The 23,120-nt window shown below is 33.9% G+C and overlaps 1 protein-coding gene across 1 annotated transcript in view; it reads left to right on the plus strand.

The window, feature by feature from the left end:
- Positions 1–23,120, plus strand: part of sli (slit guidance ligand) — a 201,440-nt gene that overhangs the window by 132,161 nt on the left and 46,159 nt on the right. Inside the window, exons 5-6 of the mRNA XM_068770014.1 lie at positions 20,044–20,187; positions 21,481–21,642. Of these exons, the coding sequence (XP_068626115.1) occupies positions 20,044–20,187; positions 21,481–21,642 (306 nt within the window). The remainder of the gene's footprint in view (positions 1–20,043; positions 20,188–21,480; positions 21,643–23,120) is intronic.

Here is a 23,120-nt window from a genome sequence, read left to right on the forward strand (position 1 = left end):
AAATCATATATAACGTATTATTTCTCTGTTATTGCGTCGTATGTAATAAATTCTCAATTCAAAACATCTGATGTTTCGGTTCGAAATTCAAAATACAAAATAAAATAATGTCAACATCTTATCGAGCTTATATATGCCCACGTTCTTCCTGCTTCTTCTCCACAACTATAACACCTTACGAAGCAGAGTAAAAAATAATATATATGTACTAGCTGATCCCGCAAACGTTGTTTTGAAAAAAAAAAATTTAATTTTCAATTTAAAAATAAGGGTTGATCGTAGAGGGGTGAAAATTTAGGGTTGTATGTATTCTTGTATGTTGTATCATAAAAAAATAAAAACAAAAAATTTCATCAAAAAAAAAAAAAATTAAGGGTGAACAACCCTTATCACTTAGGGGTATGAAAAATAGATAGTAGCCGATTCTCAGACCTACTGAATACGCATATTAAATTTGGTAAAAATCGGTCGAGCCGTTTCAGAGGAGTTCAAGTTCGAACACCGTGACACGAGAATTTTATATATTAGAAATAGTTAATAAGTTGTAACTAGAATATATCAACAAAGTCATTTATAATTTAAATCTAACCAAACAAAATATCTTTGACATATTTTAAGTATAAGTGGACTAATAGAAGTAACTTTTATATCCCAGCGGAGTAACAGTGGGCAGACTACAGAACTGATGCCCACTGGACCCTTCGTCATTTCAGATATAATCTTAACCCTTAAATGCATAATGATGTAAAACTGCAAAATACTACTTAAACGTAAAATGACTATTACACTTAAAAGTAAATGCAAGGTGTTGTATATCTACAACTTTAGGTTTTTAAAAAAAATAAGTATAAAAAATATTACACAAATATTTTTTTTTCTATTTTTCCTTGCATTTTAGTGTACTTATCTGCAAGGTAAATATTTTTTTAAAGTATAAATGTAAGCCATGCATTTAAGGGTTAAATATATCTATGGGAGTATATACTATAATCGACATGCTTTGGGTTGAAGATCGCATGCTATTATGGTACGCAGAAGATACCGCTGAACATCCTCTGGAAACTTCTTTGTGAATTGACAATCCTATATACTTAATGCACAAAGTGTGAATCATATAAGATTGTATCTCAACATACTCGTGCCTCAAAAATGAAATGATTTGATATAAAAAAAAACTTTTAATTGAATTTAATGTTCTTTTTTTTTAATGACCCCCGCTATTGGGGGCCTCCGTACCCCTATTTATGGTGGGACAGGGAATTTATTTGCAATTTAATTTTTTACATGATTTTTTATTCTCTCTCTCTTTCATATTTTACTTTCTCTTTCGGTCTATTATCTTTCATGCTACATTTCTACTTTCTTACCCTCTTGCTCTGTTCATCTATCATTCTTTCCTCTTTTCTTTTTACATTTTAAATACATTATATATCACATTTGAGTTTTATTTTATCACATTTCTTATTGTATATTTGTATTTTAATTTTTTTGTATAACGTTTTTAAATATTTTCTTGCAACAAGCGAGGAATTCTTTCCTAGTTTCATTTTCGCCTATCAGGGAGGCTATTGTCTTGTCCCTGATTTTAACGCCAGGAATTTAATGTTCGGATCGTTTTCGTTGCACGCAAGTGTACGCATTTTATTCGCCCGGCGTCGCAATGGCACGGCTGCTCAAAGGCGTCTTTGCTTTTGCGTAGCACAATAGTTTCCCCGCGGCGTCGCTCGTCCGGAAATTGCCTTGAAGTGGAAACGCTTAGACGTTCTTGTTCCGACTTTGCCGTACTTTTCATTCTTACACTAATAGAGGACTTAAAGACTTTCATTGTGGTCTTAACCAGTTTTTTTTTGAACAACTCTACTTCGTAGCGATTCTACACGAGTTGGATGCTACGGGGCAATATATATATATATATATATATATATATATATATATATATATATATATATATATATATATATATATAATTATGCCACACTATATCTTATTTCAGAGGGCAAAAGGAAATGCTCTTTTACCATATTTTTTAATGCTGAGCATTCGCATCTAATTGGCTCTGGTAGGTCATTCCATAACCTGGCATATATTTTTATATATTACAGTTTAGATTTCTTATATATATATATATATATATATATATATATATATATATATATATTGCTGGGACAAACCGTCCAGCTTGGCAAGTGCAACTTAGAGAAAGACTTCATCTGCTGAATCCAACTCGGATGTTCAGCGTTCGGGAAGCTCCTAAGCATCTTCTAGACCGAAACATCACAACATCTGAAGACTAAAGTCTTTGAACAGTATGCGTTCCTGGGATTTACGAATCCGAAACGTTGTCACTTATGATAGGGTTTATAAGAAGGACTTCATTTATTTAATATTCTTTATTGTACACATTAAGATACATTTAATAAGTTTTACAATAATATACATAAAAGTACAATGGGCGGTCTTATCACACAAGGCAATCTCTTACAGACAACCATAGTATGGAAAAGGTAAAAGTACTAATAATGGGTAGTTTACGTGTACAAGAAATACTTATTTACAAACATAAACATACATACATACGTATATAACATATATACTTATAATAAATAAGGTTTAATACATGTTATAAATATAACACAATAATAAATAAAAACATCTAACTGACTTCGATCAGTATTGGTTCGATCGCACTTGCCTTAGAAAGAAACAGAAGAAGAAAAAGAAATGAATTAAGAGATAGATAATTATAGGTCTAGTAAATAGTTCTTAACCATTTTCTTGAAAATAGGCAGTATTAGCACGTTTTATATTCAGCGGTAAATCATTCCACAATCGAACGGCCTGCGCGGTGATAGATTTGGCCATAAACGATGAAGAATGCGCCGGTATTTTAAATCTAGATTCTCTGATGATCTCAAAGACCTCTCATGTGTATCCTGAAGAAATTGAAAACTTGATTTGAGATAAGAGGGAGTAAGTGGATTTTTTTTATGGTCCCCGCTGTTGGGGACCTCTCGTTCCCCTATCTCGTGTGGGACAGGGACTTTTTAATTCTAATAATTTATTCATATTTTTTATTATTATCATTCTTCTCTTTCATGTATCATCTTATCTGTCGTACTGTTTCTTTCGTTCTACAATTTTCCCAGTCTTCCTCTTTCATTCCATTAGCCATACATCCATCCTCAACCACTACATTCTAGGTTTCCTTACTATTTTATTTTGCAACATTATTTATTGTTCAAATATTTAACACGTATTTTCTTTATAATTATCATCTTATATTATACTATTTATTGCACTATTTTTGGTACTACTATATTCCTTTTATTTCTGGGAGTAAGTAGATTGAAAACTACCCAGGGAGCAGTGGAGAGTGTTATTCTAGACCGCAAGGTCGAATTGCTTCGACTCATTATCGAATTGCTAAACCTATGTTATAATACCGCGGTATATCGCTGAACATAGCGAGATAGAGATCATCTTTGCGATCTCTACTTATACCATGAAGTAAGCACCTATTAGCGCCAATAAGTAAAGTAATTTAGTAAGAAAAATCGTTTTAAAAATTATTATTGTTGACTATACACCAATACCTCGCTTTGAGTCATTTTGTGTTTTCTGTCTAGATATAAGAATCATTTATTAATGGGCAGTAATTTGGGCAATGACTTTAATTAGAAAAATTGCCACGCACCAAGTTCTGCATCCTTTATGGCTTTACCATATTGAGCTGGTACCCTGTTCACCCAATACCTTGAAGATATTTTTTTTCTTATACACCAATACCTCGCTTTGCGTCATTTTGTGTTTTTGTTCGAATTTGCGTCGCTGCTTAAATAGAACTAATTTTCACTGCGCGTCGTTAGATTTTCGAGGTTGCGTTGTTTTGGGTTCGAGTCTTTATTTTTTTTTCTAAAAGATGGCAATACTTTTGTTTCTAATTGCGCCATGCCATCAAAACTCGGGGATTCCCTTTCTAATTAAAAATCAACGCAATTAGAATACAGTTTTATTTTCACTTTGTTTTGCTAATGTAGTGTGTTGTGCTTTTTTTAAAAAGTGAATATAAAATTTATATAAATTTTTATATGTTGTTTCTGGTTACAAAAAAGGTAAATATTATTTCAATTTATTTATTGACAGAGTTACATTATTTTTGTTTTTTAAAGTGTTTACTTTGTTCAATTTTCTTTTTAAAAAGTAATATTTTCTTAACCCTGGAATCTTCGTTCTTTACATGGTTTGCTATAGAAAATCTTAATTCACTTTGCGGCGTTTCAATTAGCGTCGTGTTTTTTGGAACGTAACCACGACGCAAAGTGAGGTATTGGTGTATATTCCTTTGTACAGAAGTTGCAGTAGAAAAGAAGAAAACCCTGTCTCATTGCAACAGAAAAAAAATGTCACATATTTCAAAATTATCCATTTTGTATTTAAGAATATTATTAAAACCTTTTTATTAAAACGAAAACACTGTTTAATTCCGTAATTATGCGCCGACACGCCACGACGTTGCCCGACATAATCCGAGCAGGATGCCGCCATCTTGTCACCGGAAGTGCGTAATAAATTTTTTTTTTTTCTATTACACAGTCTATTGAGCGACTTATAATCTTATTTGTTAAAGAATTAGTTTATTATATTGAATATTCTTTTCATGTTTTAATCAATTGAATGTTCAATATATTTATATGTACGGAATAATTATATATTTATTATTTATTCATGTTATAAATGATATTTAATATATTAATGTAATAATTTTAGTTGAAAAGAGACCACTGTTGGATGTAATTCGTTCATGTAGATCAGAGTTCCCCAAACTTTTTTGTGTCGTAGACCCCTTGCCATGTTTTTCCGTGTTGGGTAGACCCCCTACTTACCTGATATTGATTTCCCGTAAATTTCTAACTGTAGTGAAGTTTAGTGTTAAAAAATTAAAGTAAAAACACATGTTAATTTATACATTTATTAATTGAATTTAAATTAAAAATACTCAAAATAAAATTTTGTATCTGTCATGTAAAATATACGTAACATTAAATAAACATAAAATAAACTATAAATAAAATAACATAAGCAATAAGTTCAAAATGTATTGCGACCACAAAGCGAATATCAACATCCTGCAACTTACACAATTTTATATTCACATATAATATATTTTTTACTTCATAGGTACTTTTATAAATAATGTAAATATTTTGATATTATAAGATAGTATGATGTAAGTAAATAGGTACTATCAGTGTATGTGAGATCCACTATCGTGGACCCCCATTTTCATTTTATGGACCCCCAATTTTTTTTCGCTGACGTAGACCCCTTGCAGGTTGTCATAGACCCCTAGGGGTCGATATAGACCACTTTGAGAATCACTGATGTAGATTTATAAAACAATTCGGTTGAAAGCTCGTCTTTCCCACTTGTGGGCGTTTTATTGTCTGCCAGCCGCCACCTGAAACTTAGATATATAGTTTACTTTCATTCTTCTCTGTTTCTTCCTTGTGTAATTTCAACATGGATGTCATACGACTCGAAGGTTATTTAAATGCTTTTTAAAAGTCTGTTTTATTTTATTTTTAGTGTACATTATACATTATTTTAATATTTAAATAATTGTCTACCATCGAAGTTTTCCTAGACTCTTAGAGTCTTTATAAAACATGTTAATGAGTATTTATAACAGATTTTTAATTTTAATTGAGTATTTTTAAGCATACAGTCTTGAAGAACTCTTTTGGCGTCTAAACTCAACTGCCATCACTTTCTATTCAATCTAGAATTTTTTTCAACCTTTCTAGAATGTTGTATAAAGTAAATTTTAAATATCATGATACCTATAAAGGAACAAATAACATAACCATTATATATACGGTAAGTTTAGTTGTAATTTTGTTTTTATATACTGCTTGTGTATCTAAATCAATATATAGACAGAAGATAAATATCAAATGAGAGTTTTGTAGAAAAGGTAAATACCGTGTTTTAATTTTCAAATTTAACTTGTTTAATACACATAAACAAAATTTTAATAATATTTTATATAAGAAATGTGACGCCATTTTCCCTTGTGCTACACGAAACTCAATTGAATTTATTAATATGTCTTACGAGAGAAGAGAATGTAGTACATTTTTCAAAAAAGAGATAGTGAAGTAGATTTTACCCGGAAAACTTCCGACGGCCCCGCTTTCCCGAGGGAGACATAACGGGAATATTGCAAAGGAATTATTCATAAAAACTTCTCGTTCCGGGACAAATAAAATTTACTGGCGACCTTTTATTTCACCATCCATACGGGCCAGGGGTTGTCAACCACGAAAACTAAAAACATCTCTTGATATTTTTTTTATTAAATATTCCAGTATTGTTGCAATATTATTATAATGTACCATAAAATCTATATAAAACAATTGTTTATATATGTGTAAAATCTCTACAGGATGTAACAGGTTGTTACAACTTTTAAACTTATTTCAAGTAAGAAAAGATCCAATATATAGCTACTTCCGCCATGCAGCAGTAGTCGTGCAAAACCGTTTAACAGCGGTAGTTGTGTAATTCGCATTGTTGGCTGCATGCGCATTTATTTAGAGGCCGTAAGTCATCTCTGGTAACACACGATGGTAGACCTTCGTCTTAAGGTACGGACGTATATTGGACGAGAAGATGTTCTGTAGATCTCTAGTGAATGTATCTAATAGATTCAGGCGTTACCTTGTGGAAGTCCATCCTAACTAAGAAAGGGACTAATATATAGCTACTTCCGCTATGCAGCAGTAGTCGTGCAATGTTCACCGCCAGCCCGCTGATAAATGCGCGTGCGGTGAACAATACGAAACATAACTACCACCGTTAATTCACTCTACACGTGTTTCACCCTTCCACGGGTATCCTCAGGAGCTGTTACACCGATCAGTGCCAAACACCGTTGCACTTTATTGCACGACTACTGCTGCATAGCGGAAGTAGCTATATATTAATCCCTTTCTTAGTTTACCATCTCCGTTTCTCTATAGAACAAGTAGAAGACCTGACTGGTCCTAAGCTACAAACTTTACATTGAGCAGCTATATTTTTATAACCTTTTATGTATCTTTTTTTTTGGTTTCGGGCGGAGGGAATCTTCCGGACGTTCAAGATGCCCCGCCTCTGGGGAGAGGACAGGGATATGTGGGATTGCTACCCACTAAAACCCCCACCCGGTGATCGCCCTGATCTAGGGGGGACTGCGGTATCTCCCAGTCAGGGATCGCCACGCGGTCTTCCCTCGCGCCGTGCTATTTCGATAGCCCGTCCCGGGGTATGCGTGTATATGCTACCCCTGAAACCCTCGTGGTGCTATCACGATGGTTCACCATCGTCCGCCTCAGAGTCGCCGAAGCTAGTGGGTGTTTAGGGCCCCCACCCTTAACTCCCGCGACTCTAACCTTTTATGTATCTTGCCCCAACTTAGCCTTTCTTAAATTCTTACATCCTTTATAACATATTAGGGGGACCGGAAATGTCGCTTAAAGTTAAATTCACACGACTACATTAATAACAAGTTTTTATTTCTAATCAACTATATATTCACCTTCGACATCAACCTTTTGCCGTATAGTATAAAAAAATTTAAATAAATAATCTTTTATGCTATTAAAAATGTTTTAATAATGGTTACATTAAACTAATATATATCATGTTGACATAATCGTATTTAAAAAGATAAAAGTGTATATATTGAAGTCTGAGTATATAATCTGTGCAATTCCCGCCAAAACCGCAAAATCCTTCATTAAACGAGCACCAACTAAAAGCAATTCGTATTTACGCAGCCGCTAACACAAGAATGCTTTCATTCGACCAAGCCGTATACTTATTTCAGTATTTTTCTTACATCTCCAACCTCTAAATGTATACATCGCAATTTATCTAATGTCACCGCCGCCATTTTGTTAACGCGTGGCTTCCATTTTGTTTATTTGAATATATTGTATTCTAAATTCAAAATGAATCATTCGTGTCACTTTAGGTCGCTCTAGGAACATCAGGGTCAGTATTTTTCAACCTTTTTTTTTTTTGTTTAAAATTTCTTACAACCCTTCCTTATAACATACTCAATATATATGTTATATACGTATGTATGTATGTTTAAGTATGTATGTCTATGTATATTTATGTTCATTTGTTTGTGAATATGTATTTATTTGTACACGTGAACTACCCTTTATAAGTACTATTTTCTTTTCCTTACTACGGTTGTCTGTAAGAGATTGCCTTGTGTGATAAGACCGCCCATTGTATTTTTCTGTATATTATTGTATCTGTATATTATGTATCTTATCGTGTACAATAAAGAATATTAAATAAAATACTCAATTTTTATATTAAAGCGAAATGGTTAAATCCGTGTCGATTTGACTTTCGAATTGCATCCGTAAAATTTTTTTTTTTTTGTGGTCACTTCTTCAAACTCTTCAATATAGTGTAGACCATTTTATTTCCAAGCTCCGATACACCAATACCTCGCTTTGCGTCGTTTCGTTTTGCGTTCTTTACGAAGTTGCTGCTTAATTAGTACTAATTTTCACTGTGCGTCGTTAGATTTTCGAGGTTGCGTTGTTTTGGGTTCGAGTCTTTAAATTTTTTTTGGAAATTTTCTTTTTTTTCTAAAAGACGGCCACACTTTTGTTTCTAATCGCGCCCTGCATTCAAAACTCGGGGATTTCCTTTTCTAGCTAAAAACAACGCAATTTGAATACAGTTTTATTTTCACTTTGTTTTGCTAATTTTAGAGTTCAGTTTCAATTACGTAGTATGTTGTAATGTAGTGTATTGTGCTTTTTTAAAAAGATAATAATAAATTTATGTACATTTTTACGTGTTGTTTCGTGTTACAAAAAAGGTAAATATTATTCCAATTCATTTATCGGCAGAGTTATATAATTATTGAATTTTTTAAATGTTTACATTATTTAATTTTCTTTTTAAAAAGTTGTATTTTCGTGACCTTGGAACCTATCTTCGATCTTTACATAGTTTACTATAGAAAATCTTAATTCACTTTGCGGCGTTTCAATTTGCGTCGTGTATTTTTGGAACGTAACTACGACGCAAAGTGAGGTATTGGTGTATTAAACAAATCCTTCTTACAATAATTCGATTTTTTTATAAGTAACTAGACTCCATGTTATATATTATCAAGTACTTGACATATGAATTCAAATAAAAACGTCAACGGAACGCATTTTGGCGGGTAATGGTTTTCGCGCCAGTTAACCAAGATGGCGTCTGAAATGTCAATTTAAAACGGATTAGGAGCGTTGCCAACGTTTTTTTTCCTCTTTAATATTATTTCTTGGCATTATAAAATGCTTGGCAATATATATGGCGTCTACTATCAAAAATCAATAGTTCCATAATAATAAATAAGGTAAATTAGAATTTAGCAAGAGAAACCTTTATCAAAATTCTGATTACTATACTAATCTTTTATTTTAAATGCGCATCTATCAGCGGGCTGGCAGGCGGTACATTTTGTTGCACGACTACCACTGCATGTGCGGAAGTGGCTAAATATTCGTCCTTTTCTTATTTTAAATTGATTCTAAAACCAACGTTTTTAAATATTTAATGGAATCAGGCGTTACTTCGCGAAAGTCCATCCTATGTAAGAAAAGGACCAATATTTAGCCACTTCCGCACATGCAGTGGTAGTCGTGCAATGAAATGCACCGCCCGCCAGCCCGCTGATAAATGCGTATGCGGCAAACAATGCGAATCACACAACCGCCACCATCAAATCACTCAACACGTGTCTCACCCCTCCACGGGGCATCTTCAGGAGTTTTGTTACACCGATTAGTGCCACTCTGTGTTTGGCACTAATAAATATTGGTCATTTTCTTACCAACGTTTTTGTTGAAATTTGTAAATAAATGAAATATGGAGTCGTATCTCTCTCCGCAACTTTAAGTTGTCATTTACTTTGTACCATCTTGTCTACAAAGTAAGAATGTACTTGAGTTGATGATGCCTTTTGAAATAGCACCGAAACAATAATTCCAGTCGACTCAAAAGCTCATTAACCGCTCCGACTTCCGGAAACTAAGATGGCTGCGGTTCCGGCGGCGCGCACTTCGCGTCTACCCGTCATCCGGTGCGGACGTGTCGAGCGTCTCTCCCGTTTAATTAAGGATATTATAATGAGTCGCTTTGACATTGAGAATTTATATAAATTACATTCCATTTACCTACACTTTTTAATACAATTTTTTACTTTTCTATTTAACATCCTTAGATCAGAATCAATATATACTCAAAATACAGCTTTCTTAACATAACAACTCCATAGCACCGTACGGTTCACAACGATTACCATTTAATGATATATTTTATCTATATTTAACCTCACTTTAGTAAGAGACGTCACCACTACCACTTTCCAAGATTACCAATAATTTTTTACCATCTCTTTGGACGAACATCTGTGGTCGAATGAACGGAACTCTCTGCAATAAAATACTATTTTAAAATGAAAAAAAATGATATTTCGTAGTTTTAAATGCTTTCACATGTAATAATAATTAATTTAATAAATTATCTGTTAATGGGACGCCAAACAGAATCGACGCCATCTTGTGTTGCGTCACGTAATGGCGGACGTTTATTAATCAGTCTTTATTGATATTAACTGCTTCAGCGACATGATTTTGATTGTACAATCACCATGTTGTATTGCTAATTGATACATTGAAATGTTATTTAAATTTACAAGACGTTATTAGAAAATTTAATTAACTTTAGATAGATTATTAGATATGAATCTGCTTTTCTCACATACTTACAAGTATTATCTATAAAAATAAATAAAATTTGATTGTCTGTTTGTTATATTAAAATAACTGCATATAAATATATATAGGGTACATATATAAAAGTCAAATTTTTTATAATTTTTGTCTATATATCTGTCTGAATGATTAGTCCGATTTTTACAAGAGTTATATAGGCAGGTAGCTAATATAATAAGGAGTAATTTAGGCTACTTTTAAAAACCAAATAAACCAATTTCGTTCTAAATTCCACTCGGACAAAGTCGCGGTAATAGCTAGTACATCATAGACATTACGTATGTTGTACACACCTATAGTAATCAAACTGATTTTTAGTACCAGTAGCGGAGGCATTAAAATACCATTTTGATGCGTTTGCTACTATTGTAGTTTTCTTAATAAATCATCAGTATGTCAGTCTATATACGATACGATGACTGGTCAGGCGCTGCGCGCATCTATCGCTGGAGTACCTTTTGACCCTACTGCCAATTCTGATGAGCAGTTCTTCGAGATATATCTAATAATGACTTTAGTTAAGCTTCAAATTTCTTCGTTTAATGAGATCCGCAATAAAACTCCGGTCATAGCCCTTTCCATTGTTCTCCGGCTTCTAATATGGCCCATCCTAATCGACCATGTCTCATATAAAACTATCATGTCATAGAAGACATTGCTCTTGGATAAGTCAAGGCACATTCATCTAAACCAGAGTTCCCCAAACTTTTTTGTGTCGTAGACCCCTTGCCATGTTTTTCCGTGTTGGGTAGACCCCCTACTTACCTGATATCGATTTCCTGTAAATTTCTAACCGTAGTGAAGTTTAGTGTTAAAAACTTAAAGTAATAAAACATATTAATTTATACTTTAATTAATTGAATTTCAATTAAAACTACACAAAATGAAATTTTGTATCTGTTATGTAACATATACGTAACATTAAATAAACATAAAATTAACTATAAATAAAATAACATAAGCAATAAGTCAATATTATTAGTGAGAAAGATTAACCTGATGCTTTAATAATAAATTATCAACATTTGGCGTCAATTTTGTAAGGGTTAATCTTAAATCTCCTTGGTACTTTTATAAATAAATGTAAATGTTTTGATATTATAAGATAGTATGATATAAGTAAATAGGTACTTTCAGTGTATGTGTTGAGATCCACTATCGTGGACCTCCATTTTCATTTCATGGACCCCCAAATTGTTTTTTCGCTGCCCTTGCAGGTTGTCATAGACCCCTAGGGGTCGATATAGACCACTTTGGGAATCACTGATCTAAACCTACTAAACACAAAATTAATGATGATGCTACTGATGATTGGATTCTATTTGTCCTCTATGTCATCACCGGCAACACACACCTGACTTAGTCCTAGTGTATCAGGTTAAATTTACTCTAAATTGGCGCCATATCTAATACCAATGTAACGATTTGCATGTTTCAGAACGCACGTTTCGGAATGGTCGTTTGAGAGACACGTTTCCGAACGCAAGCCACAGCAATGTCAAAAGATTTGGCGCGTTATGGCGATTCAATAAATCTAAATTATCTAAGTTATACGATATTCCCAAAATAGCAGTGGATACGAAAGCAAGACTAATTAAACCGAATTTAAACAAAATACACAATTTTGAAATACCTTCGCATATCTAATATATAAAATTCTCGTGTCACGGTGTTCGAACTTGAACTCCTCTGAAACGGCTTGACCGATTTTTACCAAATTTTATATGCGTATTTAGTAGGTCTGAGAATCGGCTACTATCTATTTTCCATACCCTTAAGTGATAAAGATTGTTCGCACTTAATTTTTTTTTTAACGAAATTTTTTGTTTTTATTTTTTTTATGATACAGCATACAAAAATACATACAACCCTAAATTTTCACCCCTCTACGATCAACCCTTATTTTTAAATTGAAAATTAAATATATATTTTTTGCAAAACAACGTTTGCGGGATCAGCTAGTAGCATATAAAATAACGTTGGAATAAAAAAAAAATAATTCGTAGAATATCGTGGCACAAATACAGTTGTGGCAAAAAATCTAGACGTCGCTCCGTAGAACTTTAAAAAGTTTCATTGTTCTAAACTCTCTAATCCTGGAGAGGTATCGACAGCACCATTAGGCCGCATTGTGATGCCGTCGAGGGCGGCCATCTTGTCGACTCGAGCGCGGGAAAACGTTGCAAATGGCGGCCGCAAAGCCGCGGCAAAACGTTGAAAACTATCGAAGAACTATTTCTTCTTTTAAATAGGTTTTTTTTTCAGCAGAAAGTGTGTTTCATTCTTTGTGTGATATATAATATAGATTTCTACTATTATATATATTTAAAAATATATTGACTTATCTATTATTCCGTTAAAACTTTCCGTTACAAAACATTTAACACTTTATATCTCTTTACAATATTAATAATTGTAAATGTAAATTAAAACAAATTAGAAATACTTTATTTTAAATATTAATAAATTATTGTTTTACTCTAAAAACTTCTGAAGGTAGATCGACAAAAAAAATAACTTATTTAATGATGTACACAACAGACTCAAATTCAAATTGTAAAAGCGTATATACAAACAAAGGATTTTCGAAGTAAAGCAAAAATTAAGTTTTTAAAATCAACTATGTTATATTCTTCATATATTAGGAGGACTGGAAAGTAATGTCGTTTCTGTCGACATATTTTACAGAAAAACCGATTGATTTGTTACCGCTCTATCATTTTGTATACTAGACGGCAAAAGGTTGATGTCGAAGGTGAATATATCGTTGATTAGAAATAAAAATTTGTTAAAGATGTCGTGTGAATTTAACTTAAGAAAGCGACATTACTCTCCTGTCCCCCTAATACATGGATGCACAGACCGCGGCCCGCTTGTCGAATACTGGTGGCCCGCCGAGAGAAAAAATAATACTCTCGTACATTCAAAAACATATTGAATTCTATTCCAGAATAAAATCCAAAAAGATTTAATTACCTATACTTCTGGCGGCCGGCCCGCCATCAGTTCATGATTTGCCCGAGTGGCCTCTAGTCTTAATAAGTCTGAGCAACCATGCCCTAATATATTAGTGAGCAGTGGTGGCTTAGTTTTGGACCACTGAGACCTGTGATAACTAGGGTTCGATTCCCGGGATACAATCTTAATTAACACACACTTTTTGCGTTAATTTTTTATAAAAATAAATAAATAAATCGTGTAATTTATCTCGTTAAACACATGTCAAATATGGTGACAACTAAAGAGAATAAATAGTTCAAATGTGTTCTGTCTAGCGGCATTCCAATTTTATGTAATCATATTTTCAAAAGCCATATATGTATATGTGTATATATATATATATATATATATATATATATTGCGCAGTGACATTGGGCGCCATTTGTAAAAATTAAGGCACTCTCAGATTATGACATTACTTTTGCGCCACCTCTAACAAATATTATAACCTTATCAGACGAAATAAGGTCAATACAAGGCCTAAGCCTCCCCTTAACACTAACAATGACCGGTAAGCTATTTTATCAATTATAGACGAATCATTTGACCTCTATCGCGACATACGTTGAAAAATTATCAGATCTACAATGCTACATGCTTAACTAGAAAATAACTCAATTTTGACTTTAAGACTACCAAGTTATAGCTGGCTGGAAACAAATCCGGTAGACTGTTATACCTTGCTGTTTGTATCATAAAGGTATTAGCAAGACGCTTGTGATTATATAGAATTGCCATCGCTCTTAAAGAAGTTTCCAGAGGATGTACAGCAGCATCCTTTGTATATTCACCTTTCAATGCTTTTACGTATATAATAAGAGGTATATTTAGGATTTAGAACCCATTGAATTATATCTAGCACTTTACCACTGAGCTATCGATGCTACAGTGGACTTCTATTTGGTGAAACTAACACATATTGATAATTACTGATCTGTATATTGCTTATTTATATATAATACGACAGTATATAAAGGTGAAGTAAAATTGATGATGATATAGCATCATCAGGATGTCCAATGATTGACATAGATCCTCCCTTCTCTCCATAAATACAATAGACCCTATTAAAGCAAAGTATTCAGTATCTAAAGTCGAATCGTGGACACCCTACTGCAAATGAACGTATATAAAAGAGATATCTTATACAATACCCCGCGATAAATATTGCACATCGAACTTTGGAAAGAGACAATCGGCTAATTTCGGCTTTGAGCACTATCTCTGTCCCACACTAACTGTGTGACGTTTTCTAATAGATACCGTACTGTTTGTATTTCGTGCGACAGAGATAACGTTCTACGAAGCCGAAATTAGCCGATTTTCTCTTTCCAAAGTTCGATGTGCAATATCTATTGCCGGGTATTGTACATCTCTTTGATGTATGTACTATTCCTTTTATGTTTACCATTCCCAACTTTAAACACGTAACGTTATTTATCTCTTTCTCATATTTTCTCCATTTTTAATTTATTTATCAAAACTTCTCTATTCTTTTTTTAATTTAAACATCACAAACAACACTTTTGATATTATTGATTTCGAATTTGTAAGTATATTTATTTGAACTTCAGCGTTACAAGAATATTGATTTAATATTATTTATGTGAGAAATGTACATGTGTTTCTTTTACAAGTGTGTCATGGATTTTTGATATATCCTCATGGGTATTTTAAAAGGCATTTTAGAATATATCAATTATAATTTATAATAAAGTACCGCAGTATATCTTAGACCTTTCTTTTATTAGTTACTAGCTGATCCCGCAAATCTCATTTAATATTTCTATATAAATATTTATTTAAATTCTAATCGTTTTATCTAGTGGGGGAATATCAATGCAGAATCTACCGGATTATTATTCTAGAGGGATTCTTGAATTTATAGGAAATGTCCCTTCCATTCATTCTAGCTCGTGTAGCGCCCGTGTGCAATGAAACCCTGGCGCTCCTAGGCCTGACCCCCCCCCCCCCTTTCCGCGGCTATAACTATTAAAATTGCCGTCGTAACAAGAGAGATCTTTCATATTCCAACAAGCTATTATATAAGTAGGTATAGCTTACAGTATGGCATTAGTTACGGCCTTTGTTATGACGGCAGAATAACACTCGTTGTTTTTATGCCTGTAGCACATCTCTGTTGCCGCTGCGACCGTGTGCATTGCACACCCTGCACTATAGGTTGTCGCCCCAGCTTCCATTTGAGACCAGTTCAATTGGACAATAACCGTGGTTTACAAATTTAAATTATCAATACGCACATCATACCGCGCCCTTAGACTTCAGAAATATTAATCGATTCCCTTGTGAAAACATTGTTAGATAATAAAGTCAAGGATGAAGTAAATTTTATTTGTATAGATGCGGTGAATATGACAGGTGGCGCATAAGTAATGTCATAATTTTAATCGGCCGCCATTTTGTTATAGATTAACAAAACAGAGTTCTGTTATTAAAAAGGTTTATTTGAAAGTGTAAGATTAATGATATTAATTATAAAAAATGATATCGCACAAGTGGCGTTTAAGAATTGTTGCTCGCAAAACATCTGGCTCTTTCTCCATATCTTCTTAAATGTTAACTTTCAAAGCAAGTCCTTGTGACATATCTATATGAACCTATGCACGAGGCGATCAGCCCGATTGTTAGAACAAATAGAGAAACTCGCGTTGCGTTAAAACAACAGACTGAAACTTTGTTAAACAGCTATGACAATAATATCACGTTATTGGAGTGTTTATTACGCCATTACTTATAAACAACTAATTCTCCATATATCTACATCATAAATGTCAAAGTGACATTGACATTTGGCGCCATTTGTAAAAATTAAGGCGCGTTCACATTATGACATTACTTTTGCGCCATGTTACAAGTATTTAATCATCAGTACAAGGTCTAAATTTCCCCTTAAAACCGATGACCGGTCTTACACTTTTTTGAAACCTTTATAGGTTAAACATTTAATAGAATCAGGCGTTACCTTGCGGAAGTCTATCCTAAGTAAGAAAAGGACCAATATTTAGCCACTTCCGCACATGCAGTGGTAGTCGTGCAACAAAGTGCACCGCCCGCCAGCCCGCTGATAAATGCCTATGCAGCAAACAATGCGAATCACACAACCGCTACCGCCAAATCACTCAACACGTGTTTCACCCCTCCACGGGGCATCTACAGGAGTTATGTTACACCGGTGTAACATAATAAACGGTGATTCGCAAATGGCTAAATATTGGTCCTTTTCTTACTTAGGATGGACTTCCGCAAGGTAACGTCTGATTCCATTAAATATGGTATACCCCCCATTGATATCTTTGGAAGAGGTCTATGAACTGTAAAAGTAAATTTTCTGTTTCGTAACTTGCAAAATTTCAGTTATTTGAATACCGCATCCAATTGAGCACACCCCGTTTATAGCATCCGCGGTATCTGTGCCGTCCAATTTGTGAAATTGTATTAATTATTCAGCTGCAACGGATAGCTCGCAATTTCGGACTCTACCGTTTGACGTTATATTAGCATGGACATTACCTTTTATTTATTTTATATATAATTTAGATATAATAAAAAGTTTTAATACCAGTGTAAAAGAATTACATAAAAATGTACAACTTATTCACATACGATCATTTAAAGTAACTACTTTTATGAGAAGAACACATTTTATTGAAACTATAATCAGATCGAACTCTTCCATATTGGCATATTTAAACTAAAAACCACGACGATTCCAAACTAATACCCCACAACTAACTTACAGGTGTTTTTTGCCACATTTTTAATTTATTATCATTTAAAAATCATACATAGGACAACATATTTTTGTGCAGTGAATACGGATCGCATAAATAAATCGCAAAACAATTTCACAGGTAACATAATTAAAAAGTAGCACAGCGATAGAGAATCGAGACGTGCGATCGTCGATCGCGGGGCCGACGCCCGGGATACAATCTTATATAATTCACACTTTGCGTTAAAAATATAGGATTACCACTGCTCACTAATAGCAGCTTCTGCAGTCGCCAACCCGCATACCAGATTTATTTTGTATATCACTTTCTAAAATTAATTAAATCAAATATCATATCCATATTATCCTTACGTATTCCTAGGATCCGTTTATGGCAGCTCTGTATTGCAGTGAAGGTCGGTTCGCGTGCGATGTGGTATTCCTTCGAAAATCAAAATTCGCGCAATCCACGTAACGTTTTGTAAAAAAAACTGTGAAGAAAAATTTCGTAATACTAGAATGTTCTAGAAAAAGTTTTGAAAATTAAAAATTAGATTATAATCATTGATGATAGTTGTAATAAGCGTTAAACTGGTGAATAATACATTTAAAAATTAAATATTGTTTACTATCTGTCTCTTCAAGCTTTGTTCAGCTTCGGCGGCTTAACCTATAGTACAAGGTGTACACGGCGTCCCCTGACACACCTTAGAGCATTGTCATGGAATCTATCGCCGTTTGCCGCTTAGTTTCGCAACAGAGATGTGCTACAGGCATAAAAACAACGAGTGTTATTCTGCCGTCATAAGAAAGGCCGTAACTAATACCATACTGTAAGCTATACCTACTTATAAAATAGCTTGTTGGAATATGAACAAACTTTCTTGTTACGACGGCAATGTTAATAGTTATAGCCGCGGGGGGGCAGGTCAGGCCTATATGGCGCCAGGGTTTCATTGCACACGGGCGCTACACGAGCTAGAGCCGCCCCTGCAGCCAGAAGTAATTAGACATTATTGTAACATATTTCAGACTGATCACTTGATATATTAAAGATCTTCTCAAAATATTTAACGATTTTTGCGACCAAACTATCTGTATATTCAACCCCTATAGCATCATCCTATATAAAAAAACGTGAAATTAAAAGATATATTAAAAGTGTATTTTCGTTTGACATATAAAACATTATAAAATCTTTATTAAATATATATATTTTTATATCTCTTCTTGCATGAACAAGAACGTGTTACATCAGACATACACCGAATAAACCTTTTCGACATTGCTGCCTCTAATTAGAGGAGAAAACTATAAAATTCTCCTCTTAAGTAAGAACACCTTATTTCTCGGATCTCTCAACTTTGGGGAATCCTGACTTCGACAACTAGAGACCAAGAGGTCCTAAGAAACTAATAAGAAAACTTTAACCTTCTCCTTTCAAGTATATACACATTATTTTACGAACTCTTAACTTTGGGGAATCCTAACTTCGACAACTAGAGACCAAGAGATCTAAAGAAACTATTGAGAAAACTTTAACCTTCTCCTCTTAAGTAAGAGCACCTTATTTCACGGATCTCTCAACTTTGGGGAATCCTGACTTCGACACCTAGTGACCGAGAGTTCCAAAGAAACTAGTGAGAAAACTTTAACCTTCTCCTCTTAAGTAAGAACACCTTATTTCACGGACCTCTTAACTTTGGGGAATCCTGACTTCGACACCTAGAGACCGAGAGTTCCAAAGAAACTGTAAGAAAACTTTAACCTTCATCTCTCAAGTAAGAGCACCTTATTTCACGGATCTCTCAACTTTGGGGAATCCTGACTTCGACACCTAGAGACCAAGAGGTCCAAAAAAGCTAGTACCCACAAATACCAATCCTAGCTCTTTGAGGATCTAGTGTCTGACTTCACCTCCAACCATAATTCAGCCGTGAAGTAACCTAAATCATTGTGGAGTTACTCCCAAAGATTCCTACTGCACGCATAGGCCTCCCCCAACGTATTTTTGGTGGGATATTCTACACTCGCCTTGGCAGCCAGGTTGGCGATAGCAGTGTTGTATTATGGTACACAGAGGACGCTGCTGCTCATCCTCTGGAAACTTCTGTAAGCTGTGGGCATCTTGAGAATCGAACTCGCAGTTTACGATCGCAAATCTCAATCCTCTATCGCTGGGCTACCAGATCGACGTGACAGATATACATGACCTGATTGGCTAGTAGTGATCATACAACATGGCCTGTGGAAGGCTGGGTATTTTAGGTTCTGGTGATGACCACATGCGCAGAATAGAGGTACAATAGAACCTTCAAGGTGGTCTTATTACAATTCAATAAGGGAATAATGTCTGCCAATGGACATGCGATTTAAATGAGAAATTTATTTTTATATTAGTTTTCAGATTTAAATGTATTTTGCTTGTGAAACTATACCGAAATGTGATGTGTGAAATTGCAAATTTTTCAGGGACCTGAGCAGAAATGAACTTACCGCTATCAGCCGTCGCACCTTCCGAGGGTTGACGGCGCTGAAGAGTCTACATCTGGATGGAAACCACCTGAAGTGTATCGATGACAAAGCGCTGGAAAATCTTAAGAGTCTGGAAGTACTGTAAGTGTTCTAAGTTTATGACTAAAAACCACCGTTCTACTTCCGTGGTCTCGTTCTATATGCGACTAGAATAGGTTTATTCTCTCTGATATAAATATAATATTAATTTATTCAACATTGGAACTTTTAACAGAACTCTTATTGATCATAAAGTTACCTTTTAAATCTATTTTATTCTTGACTCTACTCTGCTTCGAACCGTGTTATAGTTGTGGAGAAAAATCAGGAAGAAACTCCACAACAACACATGTTTCAATAAAGTTTAACACAGATGTATACATATACACTTTGCTTTGTAACATAACTCCTGAAGATGCCCCGTGGAGGGGTGAAACACGTGTTGAGTGATTTAACGGTGGCAGTTGTGTAATTCGCATTGTTTGCCGCATACGCATTTATCAGCGGGCTGGCGGGCGGTGCACTTTGTTGCATGACTACCACTGCATGTGCGGAAGTGGGTAAATATTGGTCCTTTTCTTACTTAGGATGGACTTCAGCAAGGTAACGCCTGATTCCATTAAATATATAGCCTGAATGAAATCAAAACAACCAGGCGACATCGCTGCCAAGGATTCTTGTCATTTAAATATTCGTTTATTGAATAATAAGGCTTTACCGTCAATTCACTTTTGATTCGTTTTGAATCTTGTTAATGGTAGTTCAATAATGTTTTGCGAAGTTTTATTAAAAATATGATTCAGTTTATTACAAATGAATTGGAGATTTTTTGCAGTCGAAACATTTCTCGGTGTCTTGTAAATACACTATGGACGTTTCCTATTCTTTTTTTAATTTATTGATTTATAATTCGTTGGTATATCAAAATGCTGTCTAGTTTTGATGTTGCTTCTTAGATAAAGATGCGTTTGGAACCAACTTCTAATATATAAAATTCTCGTGTCACGGTGTTCGAACTTGAACTCCTCTGAAACGGCTTGACTGATTTTTACCAAATTTAATATGCGTATTCAGTAGGTCTGAGAATCGGCTACTATCTATTTTCTATACCCCTAAGTGATAAAGGTTGTTCACACATAATTTTTTTTAACGAAATTTTTTGTTTTAATTTTTTATGATACAACATACAACCATAAATTTTCACCCCTCTACGATCAACCCTTATTTTTTATTTGTAAATTAAAATATCAATTTTTTTTTGCAAAACAACGTTTGCGGGTATCAGCTAGTAATTCAATATGATTGAATTAAAAATAAAATAGATTTAATATAAGAGTCCTGTAAAAGGTTTTAATGTTGAATAAATTAATTTTATATTACTTTTATCCTTCACAGGACTCTAAATAACAACAACCTGACATATCTATCATTGGAGCCAGTATCTGTAAGCCGCCTGCACACTCTTCGACTAAGCGATAATCCTGTAGTGTGCGATTGTCGTGTCGCACGTCTGCTGGCAGCCTTACGAACCACCGCTATCGTTGGCATTGGAGCCAGGTATGTTGTCACGTAATAAACTTATACTAGAAATCATATACACCTATCCTCCGATTTACACGGTAGATACGTTCCTGAGAAAAACGTGTAAATCGAAAATTAAAAATTTTCAAGTCAAAACCGTGTAAATCGAAAAGCTTGCATAAAATGCATAATTTTGCTGTTTAAGTTTTATTTACTTTATTGGAGATAGACAGTAACAAAAGGCAGTAAGAAAGTACAAACTTAGAAGCTTAGAAATATAAAATTAGTTACAATTGTTACCTTATAACTATCTCTGAGAACACATAATGATTTATGGTCAAACAATGAAAAAACAAATAAAAATAAAAACATTACTAGACAGGGATCAAAGACTACGGTTTATACATCTACGAGCATATTATGTTTGTTTATATGTATATTTTTTTTTACATATCATTTTAGTTGTGATTCTTTTCAATATTTTTTAGGTGTACACAGAAATAAAAATAAAATGCATTGACAAATTAAAATATTAAAAATATTACGGAAAAACTGTTATTTTAATTTTTTTTTAATTACAATACATTTAACGAAAGAACAAAAAAGAAATTACTCTCATACTTTTTTTCGGAATCGAAGGTTCGAATTCAGTTTCATCACTCGAAGTTATTTGTGCCGATTCGATGTTTGAAGCAGAAATATTTACATTATGAGAGATGGTAATAAAATCGGTAATTAAAACAAAAAAAAGTGATCTACAAAAATAATAAAAATACAATTATAATTATTTAACTAAACAAAGCATAAACTGCGGCATGGGTACATCCCTTACTAGACCTATATAGTTAACAGGAAATGTCACAATTCCCTAGATGCTTCCAGCGCGTCATCTTGGCTAACTTTGGGGAATACCTGTGCCTTGCAGCGGATGTCTATAGGATGATATATGTATATAATAAACGTAAAAAATAAAAACACACACCATTCAAATAAATATAATAATTAATGTTGACTAACATTTTTTTAAGTGTGTATATCTGTGTGTTTTGTACGTATGTGTATAAAAAGTGCTTATTCAATATGGAATCAGTATAGTCTAACAAATGCCCGTTGTGTTAAGTGCACGGTCTTTTTACTTTAATTCAATTGTGCTATAATAATCAATAAAGCAATGGTAGCCATAGTAGAGAACTGATACTTGCGATCGTTGATCGCGGGGTTGACGCCCGGGATACAATTCTATATAATTCACTGTGCATTATTTATATAGGAACGACACTGCTCATACTTTTCTTTTTTAATGGTCCCCGCTGTTGGGGACCTCTCGTTCCCCTATCTCGTGCGGGACAGGGACTTTTTATTTCTAGTAATTTATTCATATTTTTTATTATTATCATTCTTCTCTTTCATGTATCATCTTATCTGTCGTACTGTTTCTTTCATTCTACAATTTTCCCAGTCTTCCTCTTTCATTCCATTGGCCATACATCCATCCTCAACCACTACATTCTAGG

The sequence above is a fragment of the Battus philenor genome, unplaced genomic scaffold (assembly GCF_028537555.1).
Source record: "Battus philenor isolate CCGP_79_NKW_IND1 unplaced genomic scaffold, ilBatPhil1.0.hap1 SCAF_29, whole genome shotgun sequence".
NCBI lineage: Eukaryota > Metazoa > Arthropoda > Insecta > Lepidoptera > Papilionidae > Battus > Battus philenor.